General features: G+C 41.5%; 1 protein-coding gene across 2 annotated transcripts in view; it reads right to left on the bottom strand.

Moving 5' to 3' along the window:
- Positions 1-3,165: 3,165 nt before the first annotated feature.
- The window catches only part of lrrtm4l1 (leucine rich repeat transmembrane neuronal 4 like 1), a 40,155-nt gene continuing 22,943 nt past the window's right edge, over positions 3,166-20,377 (bottom strand). For both annotated transcript variants that reach the window (XR_002203447.2, XM_020103512.2), the window contains exon 3: positions 3,166-4,855. Coding sequence is in view for 1 of the 2 variants with exons in the window: in XM_020103512.2 (XP_019959071.2) it covers positions 4,790-4,855 (66 nt within the window). In the remaining variant the exon portion in view is untranslated. The remainder of the gene's footprint in view (positions 4,856-20,377) is intronic.

The raw sequence follows: 20,377 nt of genomic DNA, 5'->3' as shown, positions 1-20,377 counted from the left end.
TCGCAGCTGCTGGAAAAATCAAACATCGAACTGCAGACAGGTTCCTCACTTCTCTGGGTCCCCTGCAAACATTTCCAGGTGTTGTTTTCACGTTTTGCAGTGCGTTTCTTTATTTGCTTGTGTTGTGACTTTTTAAAGTGCTCGTGTTTTTTCTATTTGCAGTGCGTTGAACTGCCATGGTTCGGAGGGGTTTAATACCCACACTGCAGCCAGCCACCAGGAGGCGATCAAGACACTTTGGCTTCAGGCTGCAGATGTGAAAACTCTTGACTTTGAAAACTTCTCTCTCTGAAGGTTCAAACGCTGTTTGGGCTGCATGCTCAGAATCGATGATTCACGGTCAGAAAGTAAACACCTCCTTCGTTGCCATGGCATTGTTTGCTCATCCTGATTGAAGGTTTGAAAGAAGGAGGCGAATGCGAAGGAAAAAGCTTTAGACCAGCAGTTGGCGATGATGCTATCGGAGATGATCTCAACAGGAACCCTGCAGTCCCCCAGTCAGGAGCAGATGGCTGAAGCAGATGATCTGTTGAACACCACTTCTGCTGGTGGGTTGCAAAAGCAGCGATTTTGCTGCTTTGAAAAAAGCGGCGCTGACACAACAGACTCGTTAGTCTAGTGATGGAGTTTGGTATTTTAACTCACTTCTCCCGGACAGACGTTGACTAATTGCTCCAAACGCCCCGGTAGATGTTGCGCGAGCCACCCGCTGAGCCGAGCTGAACAAGTTTTGAGATTAGGAGGTTTTGAGAGATTGGGAGTCATTCCTCGAGAGGCACAGACATTCATGAATGGCTCCTGAATGAAACTTTGCATTGGAGTGTCAAATGTAATTAACACGCCTTACATAAAAGAGTGATTCAATGGTGAGTCAGGCGCCGAGAGGTTAAGCAAAGTTATCAGTGTTTGAAGGGAATTAAGAAGAAGAGGAGGAGGAACACGAGAATCGACTTGTTATGCTGTTTTCTTTCATGCTTTGCCAATCATAAAAATCTTCTAAGGGATAAAACAATATAGAGGCTCAGAAGGGACGCTGATTATCTTTGTTTTTTCGTCTTGCTCTGACAGATTCTCTCTGAATAATGTTTCAGTCTTAGGTTTGAAATTTCCCTCTGTTGCATTTTGTTTATAATGTGCAACAGCATCTGACCTCTCTCAAGTCGCCGTGAAGTCAATAATCTTTCCCTCCGTATCTTTTACAGCTTCTCTAAAGTTTCTACATCGTAATCTTTAATCTTGCTTCGGCCTGTTTGTGCATTTCTTTTCTCCAGAGGTTTTTTTTTCACACGCTTAAAACTGGCACTTCATCATCCGGTCTGAGCTGAGTGAGGAAGACGTCATGTGAAAGTTACGATGTTTACAATGTCAGAGGAGCTGCTTGATAAATCTTAGATGGGTGTGTTTCGCTTATGGTTAAACATCATCCCGGCGGCCTCTCGGTGGAGGCGTTAAAGAGAGCCAAGTGTTTGGACTCTGGTCAGCGGGGAACCCAGACTGGATGAATTATGCATGATGTCTGCTCTCAGGCACACAGGCCTGTCTGTGCTGCCACTGGACCTGCAGCGTCGCAGAAGCAGACTGAGTTACAGAGATCAACAGCAGCAGACATGATCGCAGGGAGACAGAAGTGCAGCAGACAAGAGAGGATGAGGCTCAGAGAGGTATTTCTATAACACGTATGAGGTTTTTCATCTCTATTCAATGCGTGGCCTTTCAGTTTGAGAGATCATCGATTCAACGCTCAGATTTTTCAATGTTTTCACTGAAAACCTTCGCACTCAAACATCCCCTGATTGTGCCTGTGCTCAGACTGTGCACTTACACTCGAATATTTTGTTGCTTTCCTGCACTTCAGCTCTTCTCTAGATTTGTTTTCTTCTGCACCTGGATTTTTATATTTGTGCATAAAATCTGTCAAAAATTCCCCAAACCAACAGAAAGCCAGACAAAATATAAAGTAAGAACATCGGATTATTCATCCGTCATTGAGGTTTGCAGTTGTGTTATAAAATGGAGCCTCACAGTTAGTCAGTCCGCATAGTTTTTTGTCCCCGGAAGTTAAAAAAAATCGTTTATGCAACGTTTTAACTTTAAAAAGGCAGCTTCACAATTATTTTGAAGAATGGTGCCTGCTATTCTCACCCCCACTCTTAAAACGCCTTTTCTTGTGCTGTGTCATTTTGGTGAGTGGGTAAGTGAGTCAGAGATTTCCGGCCCTGCAAGTAACAGAGTCATACTCAACTTTATATCAGTTAACGAGACAGCGTCCGTCGGTGAAATCTCAAGAATTCCAAATGGTGTTTGGTGTGTTCGCACAGTGATTTTTTTTTTTTAACATTTTCATAAACTTTTAATCGGGATGTGATGATTTCAACTGCGTTTTCCAGAAGCACACGATCAACGCTATATTTAAAACATCTTCAGGCTTTGGGCGATTTTAACAGACAAAACAACTTGACAATGCAACCCAGGAACTTTTCTGATATTTCAATAAGGTGAATAATCAGATTAATCAATTATAAATTGTGGAATTGATAAATTGCAGCCCTGCATGAAACTGTCCAATGTTTTCATCCCATTTATAGGAAAGAAAATGTCGAACTGAAACTATCTTCATGGACAGATAACACCAAAGAAAAAGAAAATCTCTGTAACTTGGATGATGTGGCCCTTTTGACAGATGGGGAGGAAGCAGAGTGAGACGGAGATACAGACGACCAGAAACGCCATAAATAATGGGGAGAAACCGAACATGAGTGAGAGGAAGGCACGACGAGGGAGTGGGGGGGGGCACATAGGTGGAGAGGAGTATATGAAAACACCACAGGGAGCGCCGGGCAGATTGGCCATCTGGACCTCGGCCTGACAGCTTGACATGTGCCAATTGCAGCGGATGTGGAGCAGAAATCCGTGAGCGAGGCCCCCCTCTTGAGCCGCGTGACACATTCCACGGGAAGCAGGGGGGGGGGGGCAGCGAGCGCCACCGTGACAACAGAGCGGTCGAACGGAGATCAATGTTCTGCTCTCTAAATTAATGAGGCTAATGTTGATGTGACAGAGTCGTCACTGCAGATCTGTGGGCGGACGGATTTCACATGAACACCAAACACAAGCGAATTGAATTACACAGGAAAATAAGAAAAATGAGTTTCAACACAAAAAAAAAATGATTAATGAATATTTTTAATTTGACCAATTCATATTGCTCACCAGTAAAGTCATTATTTTCATTATAAAACATACTGTTGAAAGTGAACAAAGAATACAAGTGCTTACTAAATATCAACAAATTCAAGGGGGGGAGGGGGAGAGCAGAAATTTACAATAGAAAATTATCATTTTCCGACGTAGAAAGATGAAGTTTGCAGGTTGAAACAAAAGGTTCACGACTAAACTCGTCTCAGAACATAATCAAGAAAGTCTAATGGCTGAAAACCGCTTTCTCTTCAAAGAGGGGGGTGGGGTGGGGTGGGGTGGGGGGGTTCGGCCGATTATCGTCAGGAAAGTGAAGCGTGTGTTAAACATAATAAGTCATAAAAATGTAAAGCAGTGGTCAAAGTTATCTTTCAGACAAGAGCTTCCTAATGAAGACTGCCGTTGCGAGATTTGTTCACAAAGACGTACACGTTACACACATGAAAAAAAGCCCATTCGGTAACAAGAGCACTGCTGGACGTGAGAGGAGTTGAGGCTTCTATTCTTTTTTTTTTTTTTTCTGGGAGAACAGATCCGAGATCTGTCGTCGCCCATGGTTTGAAGAGCCAAAGGCAGAAAAAACGCACGTTTGGCTCTTTGGTATTTGGTGTTGAAAATGGCAGAAACACATATTCATAAAGTACAACATTAACAACATTACAACTGCAGAAAATTACAATTTACCCTTGACAGGAGCTTTTTGTTTTTTTTGTCCTCTCTTTTTGCGTCTGATTGCCGCTCCCTGTCCTCCGAATCAAAACCACATTGTCGAGGTGTGATTGTGATTAGAAACAAAAGCAAACCAGAAAAACCCAAACGAAACAAGAAACCTCAGCAGATGTCGTTGGCTGGGCCATCGCTCGCTTCCCTGCGGTAACTTTCCACACGCTTCAAACAACCTTCCAGCCGCTGACTTGATTTCCAGCGGACGAAGCAGGTTCCTCGTCACCGACAGGTGCACCGAGAGAAACCAGTGAGTCGTGATGTTTCCGCTCCGGTGAGGCACATTTACATCATCCTGGCCTTTGATTAGTCTTTTCCAAAAAAAAAATAAAAAATTATCGAAAGATGGGAAACACGATGCGTCATATGGAATCAGAATATGCAAACCGCTTCATGTTGCACACAGGCCCGAGCTACGTGTTCAGTGCATTTTCAATTCAAACCATTCACTGCTCAGTTTACACTTTTCTTTTTTAAAGCCTCTTGAAACGGTGCAGTGTTTTTCAAAACAAAGCTGCGTTGTCCTCATGGAGACAATAACCTCCACACAGTTTCCATGTTGCTCATCCATTAGTGCTCATGAGTGTTCTCCCAAAGCTCTGCTGTTCACCACCAGGACTGTGTTCCCACAAGTCTCCTTTTGTGTGACGAATGCACGGTGACCTGCAACAAAGCTGATGATCGGTGACCACGGGCCAAACGAAGGACGTTATAAAATCTTAAGAAAAAGAAAAAGTCAGTGTCATCTCCTCTTCGCGGCCCCCGTTAGCGAGAAGGAGCGTTTTGAACGTATTCTTGGATGTGGATAATTGAAGTAGGATCCTAATTCTCGTCACACGTGGCCTTCCTGTATCCTTGTTTTCGCTGGAGGTTAACGGATGGTAGGGACGTCTCCCAGCCAGGCACCGGGGAGGGGGCGCGGACACGTGTACTCGTTCTGCGAGGAGGAAGAAGAAAAGACAATGAAGTTAAAACCCTTTAACAGCTGGAGTGTAGCAGTAACAGAGGTGGTGGTTACAATGTAAAGTTAATTACAGTGCCCAGTGATTTGATAACAGCACAATGGGGCTGTGACAGCGCCAGCGAAGCAAATTAGGGTGAGCAATTAAGCAGATGATGAAACATCAAGAGCTCAGATAGCTCAGAAAGGCTTTAGGTGGACCGGCTTCCCCAGTGTCTCGCGCTGACTTCTCACAAGCTTTGATTATGAAAATGTTAATTAAAGGAGAAATAATAAAAAAAAAATTATTTAAATTTTTTTTTTCAATTGAACCTGTCTTCCTCCGTCACATCAAGTCATGCATTGTTCGCTACATTTGAAATCTCAATTATCTTCTTGTTGAACACGGATCTGAACCGTTTCTATGAAGAATTGTTAGTATATAGAGTATATGTTAGTATATATAGAATCTAAGAAGAGGACTGCATTTCTTTATATTACCTTTTTAAACAGATATTTGATGTAAAACGTCTTTTCACTCAGATCAGAGACATATTGATGAATGTGGCCCCTATGGTGCGAATACAGTATTATATTGTATTATTTTTTTATCTGATTTATTCTTATGATATTTCAACATTTTCCCCTGCACTGCTGTGTCAAACTGAATTTCCTCTATGGGGAATTTATGAAGGTATATCTCGTATTATTTTTATCTGAAGGATGCAGACGCAAATAATAATGGGAAACAACTTGTCAATGTACTGACTATATGATATTTAAAAACATAAATGGTATTTTATTCAATACTTTTTCATTGACGCTCAAATAAAGTACCTGGACATGTTCTTGTTTCTTGGATTCATATCTGATGTAATGTGTAGTAACACCTCTACACACAGTATGAAATTACTTAAAGTGGAAAATGATCTATTTCCTCTCACGTAGCACATTTGCATCAGTAGAAATTCTTAAATTAGAAATCATGACAAGTGAATAATTCGGGACCTTTAAATGTCAGCTCTCTCTCACAGGTCACCTCGGCGTCGTTGAAATGTTGTTTCATATTAATAAGAGACTCTGACATTCTGCTCCCGTTTAAGAAGTGATCTCCACACTGACGGAGGCACAGCCGCTGTGTGTATCCAAGATTGCCTCTCAGCATTTGTGCTTGGAAACTCTCTACTTTATGACTTAACCTTTAAAAAGAGCCTATTTGGCTACAGGTAAAACCAAGTTGCCTTAATAGCACAAATGCTGCCAGTTTTGCCAGGCTAAGCAATTCTTAAAGCTTTCAGAATCTGTTTGAAATTATCCCGGCTCAAGCTTTTTTTTTTTTTTTTGCTGCTCAGGCTGAGATTGTTGTCGGCGTGAAGCAGATCTCTGTAACACGAGGCTCAGGCGAGCGCGCCCTGAGCAGAACTTTGATTTAAACGTTATCAAACAAGCTGACAAGTCTTCACTCAACTCTTTATCTACCTCTCAGGTGGAGTGTGAGTGAAGTGCAGACAGCTGCGCACGTTGTCATGACTTGGACAATTTCAGCAGGGCACAAACATGGAGACAACTCGCAGCGAAAGCCCGGGCTGCGCTGTGTGCACACTCACACATTAACGTCAACTCCGATGAAAGCAGCACAAACGCTGAGGGATGCAGGCCTCCGCAGGCAAACACACACACACACAAACACATACACGAGTCTGTGCCGCTATCCTTGTTGGGACGCTGCACAGACTTCTAATTCATTGTGCACACACAGACCAGAGCTTCTCAAGGTCATGATGCCTTCACCAAACGATCGTCCTTAAACCCAATCACTCCACCTTGACGTCTAAAGCTAAACGTCTTGGTCTGAAGCCGAGAGGTCAGAAGCTGAATCCTGATCTCAACGTCTACAAAGCTTCATAACACAAAATACAAGTCAGAGATAAGATTAGAATCCAAACAAGTGAAACCACAAACTAGGAAAGTGACTGTGACTCTAACCCGAGAGACTGAGCCTGAAAGTCTGAGATATGATTGAGCATAAAGGTGATTTTGCATCAAAAGTCCAACTGCCCTGAGGGACGAGGCAGCGGACATCATTAAGATCACTTAACCATAATTCGCTCATTACAATTCACATCTAACACAATATACCGTGTAATGGAACAGTACGACAACTTGGAATAACTCTGTATATTGTTGGTACTTATATAGACGTGTATATATATTGGTTCATTTAATGTCTTACTTTGTCTTGGAGCCATGTTGAACCTGAATGAGTCCAGAGTGCAAATGTGTCTCATAATTTAAAAGTCATTTCAGCAGCATCTGAATTCCAGTCACGTCCTCGTCATTCCTCGCCGAGCGACTGCAGCATCGCTTCGCTCGTAAAGACGGTGGTCACGCGGCCGACTGTGATTTGATGGTCAAAGCTCACAAACTGCACAAGAAGAACCAAATATATACTTTTACTCCGATCCCGCTTTGTTCTTGTTTTCCCTTTGTTGCTCTCATGACGCCCGTCTGTTTGCGTCACAGATATCTGAGCTGTTGTTTACCCAAACTCATTATGCCTCTCAAGCATGATTGTCTTCAAGGGTCTGGCCAAATGAGGAATATTGTAATTCACTCTAGTGCTCACACCTTTTTCAAATGGTTACTTTGCAAACACTCATTAGCCGTTTGATGCCTCTTAGCCATAAGCTGGAGACTGTTTTTCTACAACTCTTTGCATGACTGCACTGGACAGTTAAGGATGGTTTTTTATTAGTTTTTTTTTTCAACACACTTCACTAAAATCTCATCACTTCTGCTCCTGAGATTCAAGACCGATCGCTCGCTCGTACATCGAGAGGAGGTTTTGTGTTTGACTCCTTCGATGTGTTAGAACTGGAACTAAAATTATCTGCTGCTGTTTTTCCAGAATTTTTTTTTCTGGGGCAACAACTTTGGCCTTTTCACAACATCACAACCTGTATTTGAGGAATAAGTTGTCCTCCTCCACCGGCCTGTGGCCACATGTGAAGATCCTGCTGACATTTCCATGAAAGAAGCACAAAAACAGTTTGTCTCTAAAAGAAAGGCCGAAGTAGCCTCCTCGGCTTTAGCCGAAGTTTGGTCTCGCTGGCAAAGGCCCAGGATAAACTTGGAGAACATTCTGGTCAAGGGTTCATCCTCTCCACTAATTCAGGATGGCAGTGTGAGGTAGAGGCGAAGCTTTCTGGTTATTAATACTGTTCAGGATCACGGAGAAGCCCTGTCACTGTCTCACACAGCAAACACCAGGAATATGAAATGCCAGGGCTAATGTGATGTCCAGTGACAAGCCAGCTGTCGGGGCACATCTTGAAAATCGCAGTGTGATCGAAAAGTTTGGAGCGCAGAGCGGGATTTTTGTTTTTACCTAAAGGACAAACACTCACTGTCCATTTAAGATCTTGTCACCTCATATACCCTCTGGGATGTGATAGCAAATATGGCATTTCTATGCAACACAGGCTCTAAGCTGCTGGAAAAAGAAGTTATGAGAAGCTGGCAGCTGGACAACGCTGCCTTGATGCTCGGAGATGACTTGGCTGATCTAGTCTGAATGAAATCCTCAGAGGGACTTGTTCTCCTTTGAAAAAGCAAAGGGGACGTCCTTGAAAGTTCACTATAGACAGTGTACATATATATACGGTGCAGGAAGGCTACAAGGATTTAATCAATGTACAAACACGGCCCTCATACATCCTACACACAGCTCTGGAGAATATCACTGGTCAGCACTCACATAACCCAGTATTGATTATATTACATAAGCAAACCCAAACAGGGTTGATGTGATCTTCAGAGGACTCTGTGCATCAACCTGTGGCAACTTAATTAATGTATTTGTGCACGAGCGTTTGCGACAGTAGATCTACAGCAACTGCAATTCTGGTTCATTTCAAATCCTCATCTGGGCCCGTTCGTCCATTTTGTAAGTTTCAAGTCCAAATAAAGACTTCTTGTTTGTTTTTGATAATTGCTATACAGAAAGACAATGTTATATCGTTTATATTCCTTTTTATTTTACCTGTATGCCTGTACGTGTTTGTGTTTTTATTTGTCCCTGCTTGTATTTATATACAACTTTAAATTCACTGCTTGCTCTCGACCAGGCCTCTGTGTGTCTGACTGGACTCTTCTTGGTTAAATAAGGAATCAAATATAATATTGATAATAAATTGCAAACAAAGAAACGGTGTGACGGGTCTCGATCCAGACGTTGTGTGAAATTGAACTAGAAATTCATCAAAAAGAAAATACAAGTGAACGTGCACTTTGATCTACTACTATTATGCAAATATTGGCAGCGGAGGGAATCAAGATAAACAGCTGGGGGCGATAATTCTACAGTCAAACGCCAATAAAGCTCTGAGAAAGAAGAGAGCGTAAAGATAATGTAATTGAAAGTCATTCAGACCTCGAACGGTAGAAAAATATGATGGATATATGGCGTTTATGTTTGATTTACGCGCTGCATTAACTTGAGTAATGTTACACTCTCCTCGTCGCCGCACAAATACGACGCTCTCGTTTGCCGCCAATTTTTTTTCCACTCGTCGATGGTAATGGAAGCGTCAGCAGCCGTGGTCCAGATTGTTTCAGGTACTTCACGATTTTATCCACCAGGTTTGTTTTCAGTGAATTTTGGTCAAATTTTACTAAACATTTTTTGGAATGATGTCAGAATTTTTTTTAATTTACACGTAAAAATAAGTGGATAGAAACGCACTTGGGTCTGCAGGTTTTTGCAAAACTTGGCCTGTGATATGGCAGTTTTATGTATACATTGTGAATATGCCTGAGTGGTTGTATTAGTAAGAGGCATTAAAGAGCGTAAACCTCCGCCAAGGCCCTAACAGCCTCCTTATTAAACCACATTTAACCAACACCAAAGTTTTACTGGTTCTTCTCTGACACACACCACATCCAACCACGTTTCATAGTAGAGTTTTCCAAGTCCTGCTAAAGAGCAGACAAACAAATGCAGATACTCCTTGGTGGAGGTAACGAGCAGTAGTTTTGGTGAGTATTTGTACATGTTTATACACGACAGACACAACTGAGTCCATGTTATGTTTTGATAAAATAGCATATCAGCTAAAAATGATAAAAATCTTAATTGAAAAGTCTGAAGTGTGCCGCCCCCTGCTATGTAGGAATTAAACTCCTGTGACGAAGCTCTGGTTTTCTCGAGAACACAGGTTAGAAGTCCAGAGCGACACCCCCCCCCCCCCAATGCCTTCATGTGTTTTTAATTAGGACACTAATTAGCAGGTTGCAAACACCAGATCATCGCTCACAGCCGGGACTGCTGGAAGTAACACAGACATATGCCAGCCACTCACAAAGAGATCACAAGCCTCTGACTCCACTCAGGGCTCCAATTACCTTGTTCCACTTCCACACCCCCCTTTGTGTGAAGTCGCCATGTCCCCCTCTTTCCCCAAAGACCTGGGAATACAGAGGCTGGCTACACTGAACGTGTCGAGTCTTTGTGTACAGTCAAGTTAATGAGTCGAGCTAATCACTGTCTGCACAGCAACTTCGGAGATAACATCAATGTCTGCGTATGAACGCAGCCGTTGTCATTCCGGCCATGTACAGTTAGTGCATGTGTGTATTTGCATGCCAGTGTTAGATTTACACGTCAGTTGAGATCATGACAGACTCGGCTCTGCTCTGATCTCCATTTAGGATACAGACAAAGGACAGATTAAAGGCAGGCTTATTCCTGTTTGAAGGAAAACAACAATTATGCGAGAAAAAGTCTTCCTGGGGAGCTGATGCCTGAATAAGCTCTTGATCTCTGCAGCACAGATACTTAGTCTTTCTCCTAAGCTCTCGCTGACACACAAACACACACTCAGTCCTGTGTTTAATCATGACCAAGTGACATTTCTCGGTTAAAAAATAAATAAATAAAGGAAATCACCGTATTGATTTACTATTGTTTGAAGTGTCAGTAGCTGGTGAAAGAACGAAAAATCAAAGACGGAAAAAGACATCGACAGATTTCTGCAGAAGTTGGTTTGAGGTAACGAGGGAGCCGCTCGCTCAGAACACGACAGAGTTCAGTGGAAATAAAAAGGCAAAGTAATGGACTTCCTTTACTAATGGTCTGACAAAAAGTCATCCATCAAACACGCCTAATTTTGTTTTCAGCAAGGTCAAAGCAGCTACTAACGGAGCACATTAAAGACATGTATCATGGAAAATGAATGATCTTAATTGTGCTTTTTCTTTTTTACATGTATGATTGTTTATGTTTTCAACGTGGCTTGCAGCTCCAGCAACATATCTGTGTTCATCTCAGTATTATTCTTGTTATGTAATGCATCCCCATCTCTTTTTAAAATACATACATTAACTATATAAACACATTATTATTAGTGCTGAGAGCATGAATGTATGAATAGATAAAGCAAGTGCAATATTCCGCCTCCAGCCGTGCTTCAAGACAGTGTTCAGAAATTTGTAGGAAATCAAGAAAGAGAAATATCCAGTGAGCAAACTGTACTAAAACACCACAAATGCCCAGTCTGACTACTGCCATGCTCACTTTACAAATGTCTCTTACAGAAGTGGCTGCATCTTTGTTAAACTGGAATTAACCTTTATTTGTAATTGATAGCATGAAGATATCAGCGTGTCGAGAAAGAAAATCAACATGTTTAACAGCTTGACTGTGTTTCCCCTCCACACTACCCTCGCCTCTGACATCCCAAAATATATTTCATCAGAGGAGAATCTTTACAGACTCACGCGTTAAGTGGGCCGCAGAGAGTGAACCGCTCTGAAAGAACATCACCATTTGAAGTTAAGCAGTGAGCGGTTCTGTGTGCATTAAGCATGAGATGCAAACCGTGGTGTGGAGGTAGAACTGGAAGATCTCCCAGAGGAAATCTCCGAGCAGGGAGCACAGCGAACGTGTCCCTGATGAAATGTCTCGCATATTTCTGTACATGCATGTTTATCTGATCGCGAGGGTTATGATTTATGATGATTGTGATTTATGCAGGTGATGGATGACCACATCAGGAACAGCCGCCCCCGCCCCCACTGACCACATATATATATATATATACATACATCATGTGGTTCACAATAAAAATCTATTTTGAATGTGTGGACACAACAATGGAAACGTACATAAAACAAAGCAATCAATATGTTCTTGCCCTTGTTAGGACACATGTATCGTCTGAGGGATAATACCCGAAGAGGTATTCTGCTCGTGTACCCGGAGGACGTGACCACGGCGGCATCCATTACTCGTGTCCTAACACCGAGCAACACAAACTGCCATGTCATTGAATTAATGCCTCCTTCTGTTTCTTGGGTGCAGCAGAGATCTTAGCTCATGTCCTGTGGTTAAAAGCATCATCAAAATAATAAAGACTTTCTATGCCTACGATTTCACACTGCTGCGTTGCTAGGCAACATGTAGCTTAGCTAACACATAAGTGGGTTGACATCAGCCTGACGAGGATATGGCTTTACCTGGATGACAGTTTTTTAAAAATCTTCCACCAAATCTAAAACAGGTTTCATCCTCGCACAGGTTCGGTGACTATCGCCTCTGAAAGCTTGAATACACTTAAGATGGAGGAATACAGAACAGTGCTGCCTCACGTACGACAGGATATTAAGAGGATCTTTTCAACAGAGATAAGCATCAAGGAACTGTCCCTCTCTCAGTCTCACTCCCTCTCTCTCCACACGTTTTCCACTATTCTCTCCGTTATCTGTGCAGGTGAAGACAAGTCGGCCTCAGCAGTTCTGTCCACACGTTCCCCTACAGCTGTCCTTTAAACCTGCCAATTACAAATGACTGATTTACTAATGAGCAGTAATAAGCAGGTGCAGCTCCATCATTATGTTTGCTATGGTTTATTTCAAGTGAACACATTCCCCATAAATAGCGGCGGCGGCTCAGGAGGTATAGTGGCTGAATCCCAGGCTCCTCTGCTGCACGTGCCGTAAGTGTCCCTGGACAAGACACTGAACGGCTGTGTGAATGATGTGTCAAGTGGCCTCTCACGAGAACATTAGTGGACAACATGAATGCAAAAGCCAAATACCTACTCAAATAGACGAGCATGCCGTCCATTTAACATAAATGCTACCGTGCTAACTTTGCACCTTTGCCACTTCTGTTTCGGAGCTTTTGTGAAACTGGCACTTTCGTGGAATTTTCGCGCTGGAGGGAACTTCCCACATCGAAATGAATCACGTTGAGTTAAACATGAATCATTTCAGAAGCTTGTCTGTGAGTCGGATGTGACATTAAACAGAAAGTAGCTGCTTAGAAAGGCCATAACCGCCAACTGCTTACGATCTGATTGCCCAACTTACCCCCTGACTGTTTATTTGCATCTGCTCTCTTTTACACGTGTGAGTCAGACTTTCAGGCAAATTCAAAAAGCTGAATTCAACGACGGTTGAGTCCAGAGTGTTACCGAGAGGATGATGTGACGTTATTTCAGTTTGACGGCAGAACATATATGAAAGACAAGCAATGGAGTGTGTGTCACTCACCAGCAATAATCGGTGGCATTTCCCTCACCACTGTGACCCACCAGTTTTGAAATAAACAACAATTTTCTTTCCCAGGGGCCTACCCTGGTTACGGGGAAAGCATTGGGGGGACATCAGTGATGGGTCTGTAAAGTGCTGCTCAGGACTGTAGAGCCCTGCAGAGCGCAGTGAACCATGTGATCCACGCTCTCAACTCTGCACGGCCTGCACACTGCGATGCTGCAGAACGAGAGCGGGTTGAATGAGCCTCACAACTCCAGCCTTTGTGCTCAGGTAAACAACTCTGCAGCCGCAAGTCCGACACACAGAGAGACTCACAAATCATTTTCCTTCCTCAGACCAGCGGGATGGTGAACTATCCTCAGCCTTGTCTGGCTCTCTGTCCTCTGTGAATATTTCTCTTGTGTACAGTTTCACCTCTGTTTCTTTAGTTTGTCTGTTTACTGCAGAAAGTACTGAACTGTGCACCAGGAAATCATGCATTCTGGTGTTGAGATCTGGTGTTTTGAATAGTTCTGTGGTTAACAGAATTTAAATTTTAAGACAGTTTCTAGTGGGATTGTTTGGCCTTGGTGGACGTTTGCTTCCACTGTAGTTGTATCTACTGTATTTAACTTAAATATTTTTCCATTTATATGCATATTATATTTTGCCGGCTTCTCTTTGTTGCATATTTAGCAGGATTATGCAAAAACTAGTGGAAGGATTATCATGACACTTAAGGGAAGGTTGTTATTTACTTTCTATAACATAATTAATAGTTAATAATTAATGGTTTCTAATGAGTTCTAGTTATTATTCTTTTATCTTTTTTTTTTTTTACCATAGTCTATTAGCAGTGTCTTCAGAGCACACCTGAAGACAGACATTACGATTGAAAACATTTAAATCTTTAAATTGATTGAATAACTTTTCTGGAGATTCAATTCTCTGGATTGAATCATCGGTGCAGAAGAATGAATTCACCATGCCGATACTTCAATGGCTTCACAGCAGCAGACGTCCAACTGTGCAGGGGCAGCTTGTACGCTAATAACACAACAATAACTGTCTCTGCCAGTTTACAACTTTCCATTTTCTTTTGCATAACAATTTGTCATCATATCAGCTTTGCTCTGTGCACTCTTTGAATGCTGCATCTGTTTCAATCAGACCACTCTCTTCTCCCTCACGTCTCCCGGGGTCCTGTTGGAAATCGAGTCACAGGGTTTCTGCTCTGGTAGCATCTGCTTCCTCTCATCTCAGCTCTGGACATCACCTCAAAACCTCGCTCCCAAACTAACACAACATTTCTACAACTGAGTTTCTGATTTTATTTGAATAAAAATAAGCTTTTTGTTTCCATCCACAGAGACATCTGGCTTTTATTTGGGAATAGTGGGTCATATCAAAATAAAAGCAAAAAAGCATTATTTCTTTGTTCTAAATATGCCACACAACTGAAGCCAGGTTTTTCCTCCTAATTTTCTTCCATTGACTTTTATTCTTACGCGAGAAATTCAATAGATAAGCGTTCGACGGACAGTAATGACTTCCTGTGCAAAATAACCCAATAGTAACTAATAGAGGGAAGGAAAAGTCGTCTGAAATTAGAGTTCATGTGTATTATTTCTTTGGCCTGAGACAGTTCAATTAATCAACATTTTATAAGCATGAATAACTCATTACCGACGCCACACAAGGGAGCAGAGTCTGGTGTGTGAACTCATGTAATATTGTGCAAAAACTGTGCAGCAGGGACTCAGACTAACTATTAATTTCCAGTGACTGTATCGTTACCACCGACATCGACTCGGTAAACATCTGTGCATGAATCAAAATCTGTGCTTGAGTCAGAGATTCAATTCAGGGGCCTGTCTCGATGCAATACAATGCATTGTGATGTGATTAAGTGTGATAGAATTGTTGTAAACACTTTTATTATTACGTTATTTCCACCGGACAGAATATTGGCCCCCGGTTGCAGGACGGGGATGTTGGCATCAATAAGAGAGACAGATGTAAATTAAAATGGACTCCTGCACATTGTAATAATCATGATAGAAACCTTTTTAGATGATTGACTACATTTCGTTCGGACAGATATTGGTACAATCTTATTTTATTAGGAGTAAAGGAGACATAAGTCAACTCAGATTAAGTCTTCCAAACAGGCCCATTTTTTATCCATAACGCAGTGCTGCTGTAGTGTGTGGTGTCTTCAGTAATTGATTCTGACCATGCAGAGCTGCTGGTAAGTGAAGAATACTGATTACTGATGGCAGTGTTACAGTTGGATGTAAAGTGAATACTGCAAAGAAATCACAGGCATTTAAGAACCGCGTTTTAAATTGCACACTTTGAATATAACCAGAGGGAAGTCAAGTGCATTTTATAATAGCTGTGTTAAAAAATTCAGTTTCATAATGTGAAGGTGAAACGTCACTCTTTGTTGTAGAAGTAAAACCGAAGCCGTTAACTTTTAATCAGTCTTAATAGACTGAGACTTCTATTATAAATCTGCTTTAATGATTTGACGGCTTTGTGGAAAACTTTGGACTTTGTATTTCGGTGACAGGTATTCTCTTGTTTTTGTTTGTCAGTCAGCAGGATTACCCCCAAAACTACTCAACTGATTCCTGTGAAATTCCGTAAATGGATGGGACACGACCCAAAGAAGAGGTTCTGAATAAATTGGCCAATCCAGGAATTTAACTCGACAACGTAGGTACGCACTCTTGAAGCACCCTTCGAGTTCAACAATGGAAAAGTCCCAATTAACAGTGTAAAAATAGTTGATCTATTAATTAGCGTGACAAAGAAAGATAACAGCTCATTTTAAGTGGAAATTAGTCCTGGACAATAATATCAATTTGACACATCTAAAAATAAACTACTTTAATTGTATTAGTTTTGTGTTTTGAATTAATACTTGGACAAAACAAGTAACTTTAAGTCGAGATGCTGAGCTCAAATAATGAGCAGACTAACTGATGTGACTTCATGAGAATCCGAGAAGAAAAACTTTTGTCTCACTCATAAATTAGAAATGGACAGTATTTGTATCGTGCTTCTCTACCTTAACGGACAAAGGCCTTAACGACGCCCCTCTCATTCACACAAACAGGAGAACTGAGATTCAGTGTCACTCAAATCACGAACTGTGATTAATGGATGAACGACTCCTCCTGACTCTAACTTTAGCTGTAAGTTTGTTCTCATGAATAACACTGGTTTAACTGCACTTGTCATAATTTAACTGGCCTACAGATGAGAGAAATGTATAACCGGCTTCATTGCCTTGATAATATTTGCAATATATGGCTCAGTCAAAACTAAAGTGCATTAAATCTCATGTGTATTTCATCTCCAACGTGAGATGGTTAAAACGACTGGTATAATGGGGCCATAATGTCACATCCACACAACTATTTCAGTTGCAGACATTAATCTGTATCTATTTAACTCGTGCCTGCGATCGTTCCACTTTATTGTGTTCGGGGACATCGGCATTGCTCAGCTCGACTGGCGCCTCGTTCAGAGATAATTCGGTACTTATTTAAAGAGGAGGGAAGAGTTACGCTCACACACCCCCCCCCCCCCCCCCCAAAAAAAAAGAAATCTGAAATGGCTTTGACCTTTTCATAAAGAGGCTGCTTGTCAAAAGATTTCTATCGCTCTCAAAAGGATCGGGGGTTGGATTGTATCAATTATTTCACAGAACTGTCTTCCTATTAGATGACATAATTTTCTATCTCAGAATTGCAAAAATAGACGTGTCAATTGTCATGTCTTTATAGCTCTTTGGGCCAAAATGTTCATGATCTCTCATTAGTTTCCTGGTTTGAGTGTGAGAGGATAAAAATTCTTTAAAGTTGTATGATTCAAAAGTGGATTTCTCAGACGATGCAGACGTGCCATGGAAATGTAACCGTATCCAAGTGTGGCCCGGTGGCTGACGCTCTTATTTATCCAACAAACACAGTTTTGTCTTCAGGCTAGTGGGCCTCGATTTCTAGTTTTCTGGCCAAAAGGACGAGCGTGTTTAATTACATTTTTTTGTTAATCACATAACATTCAGCCACGCTGAAGTGGTGCCAGTTACAAAAATTTGCTCGTCCATGTAGCGGAGACTACGAGGCATCTTTTCTTGTCCTTCTATACTTTGTCAGAAGTTCTTCATGCACATCCCGCTCACACGCTTTCAAATCATCTGTGGCTTTCTGACATAATAGGACTTGATCCTGAAGAACTGCCAGATGGCTGCAGGAGACATCGTTTTCATTTCCCTCCCCTCCCCGCTGGAGAGGCTGTTGACACTTGCCAGAGGGTGTAATAGTGCAATTAGCACTCCTACTGCAACCGCTAGTGACAGTGTCATAGCAAATAGCGGTCGTAATGTGACATTTAACAGAAAAAAGAATGCAAATGATATCAGGATCCTGACCTTTTCGAGCGTCGTGGAATAGAAACACTATCATGATGATAACCAGTCCCAGTTCACTGGAATCTAAAAGCTGGTTTCTTAGAAGTAAAAACGCTCCCAACCACTAAATAACAGCAACTGCTTAAAGAACTTTTCCACATTGATCAACAACTTTATGTCACATCTTATTATGCTTTTTAGCAAGAACGCTATTTCGGCACTTGAGCTCCAGCTCCACACGCTCTTCCCTCTCACAGTCGATCCCCATCTTACAACCTCCGGCCGGCGTTTGAGAGCTAATCTATGTGTGTTTGCTGTTTTAAGTGGCGAGCTCCTGTGTGGTGTGGAGTTAATATACTTTGTGTGAAGTTCATGTTGGGTAACGTATTAAAGGGCTTCTCATGTCATTAGTTTTAACAAGAACTGATTAAAGGTTGTTATTGGGTTCACAGGAAAAAAAAGGTAAATAACCACACGTTTGTAGAAGCAAGTAAGATGTTACCTGTAGGCCTGGACCTGAAGTCTCAGTCCAATCCGCTCTGTTCCTATTTAAAGATAAATTACAAAGCAATGTTTTAAATATTTATATGGATTTTGATGTGGATCTACATCGAAATCCTCTAAATTTGTCCGATTTTTTGTAAGATCTGTGAATTATTCGACAAAATTCAACAAAAATGTTGGAAAAAATACTATATTCTAAATTCCCCAACCTAACTAACAAAAAAACAGCGATGTAATACCCAAGTTTCCAGGCTAATGTGTGCTAACTATTGCTAACTGATGTGAAATGTGCAACCAAAACAAAAACCAGAGACGACGCTGTGAGCTGCAAATCCTGCAGTTCTGAGCAGAAGGCCGGAGATGACGTTACCCTGCGCTCATCGCAGACATCGTCACACAGCGAACACGATGACGTGACTTTGTGGAATAGTTTTGAACTTCGGAGATCAGACGTGAGGAACGCTCACTCTGGAGCTCTTCAGTTATCAAGCACTAAAAAAGCCAATGACTGCGTATGAATTTATGGAATCACCCAATCTCATGTCATAACAAATTTCATTCCACATACCTCAACACAACGGTGACAGTTTTATCTGTCGTGTTAAGACTTGGCCTGGAGATACAATATATACTGCGGTATTATAAAATGAACTGATGAGCTATGAACATTATGGCCCCTCGTGCCTGGTTGTAATGTTGGTCCTTCACATGCTGCTGTTCCAACTCAATGTGCAATATACGTCTGGCAGGATAACTGATGTCATTTGCCTCATCTGTGAGTGGTCATAATGTTTTTGGCTCATTGCTTTATATGACCATGTGGCGATGTAGCAAAGTGCTGCAACAATTATTTTCCTAATTGATCATTGATTGTTTCTATCTGATGAATCCCTTGTCCTAACCAGGCTGGGCTCTTCATATTACTTTAGTCCAATCAACTGCAAAAAATCCAAAGATACTTAGATTTAACTGGTAAATTATACTTACTAATATATCAAATCGAACTGTACTGTAATACATGACGGGTGAATTTCTTCACTTCATTTCTCACGATGAAATTGTGCTCATGTCCGTAGTTTTCTGTTTGGCAGCGGCTGTTATTTTCCCCGTATCTGTCCCAACTGAACTGTTTCTCACTGCAGCTTGACACAACCTTATCTGCACAATTTTTATTGCAGTTTTATTTCTGTTGTTGCTGCTTCCATTTCTCTGGAAACGTCCTCACTCATAATACCTCCTGACCAGGGTAAGGCTGTCAACAATCGAAGAGTATATTTATTCTTAATGTTTCCTTATAGATAGTGTGAGAGGGTGCAATTATGTTTCAATAGCATATGTAAGCAACTTAATTAAATTCAAATTTATGCTCAATCAGACAATAATCAGACTGTTCCAATTGCACGATACAGAAAAACACCCGGCAGCTGGTCAGGACCATAGAAGACAAACTTTTTCACTTCACAACAATCGCATAACATGTAGACTTCTCAGACCTGCAGGGGTCAATCTGAGTGGCAACTTTAGGCGGCGTGAATCTATTCTACAGGAATGGAATCCGTGGGTGGCTGTGGCTGCTGCCTGATTCCAGCAAATCATGATGCCTATAAGGCACCATTAAAAAATATGTGATCTTCACAAATGTCTGGGCTCCCTCCTGAAAACCACACTTTAATAATTCAAACATTTGCAGAGAAAGAGCCTGAGCCTTGTGAAATTAAAATGAATGTGACAACGAGAGGGGAAGAAATAAATATAGAGCATATTTCCAGCAAAAAGGGTGAAGGCAATAAAAATCCATGGACTATAGATCATGCTGTGGAACAGCTTTAATACTGTGTGATTCTGAAGAAAGATATTGGATATTTTAAATATGCATACACATATTGTGGCACAAACAGGGTCGACAATATTTGTCTGATAAAAAACAACATACATTAAATCATTTTAACAAACTGTCAGAAAATAGTTGAAATGTTGGTCAGATTGGAAAAACCCAAAGTCTGTGGTATGAACCTAAATATGAGCAGAATATCTTCCCACTAATTATTTTAGCATTT

The sequence above is a fragment of the Paralichthys olivaceus genome, chromosome 18, assembly GCF_024713975.1.
Source record: "Paralichthys olivaceus isolate ysfri-2021 chromosome 18, ASM2471397v2, whole genome shotgun sequence".
Classification (NCBI taxonomy): domain Eukaryota; kingdom Metazoa; phylum Chordata; class Actinopteri; order Pleuronectiformes; family Paralichthyidae; genus Paralichthys; species Paralichthys olivaceus.
This window is presented reverse-complemented; position numbering and strand designations above follow the sequence as displayed.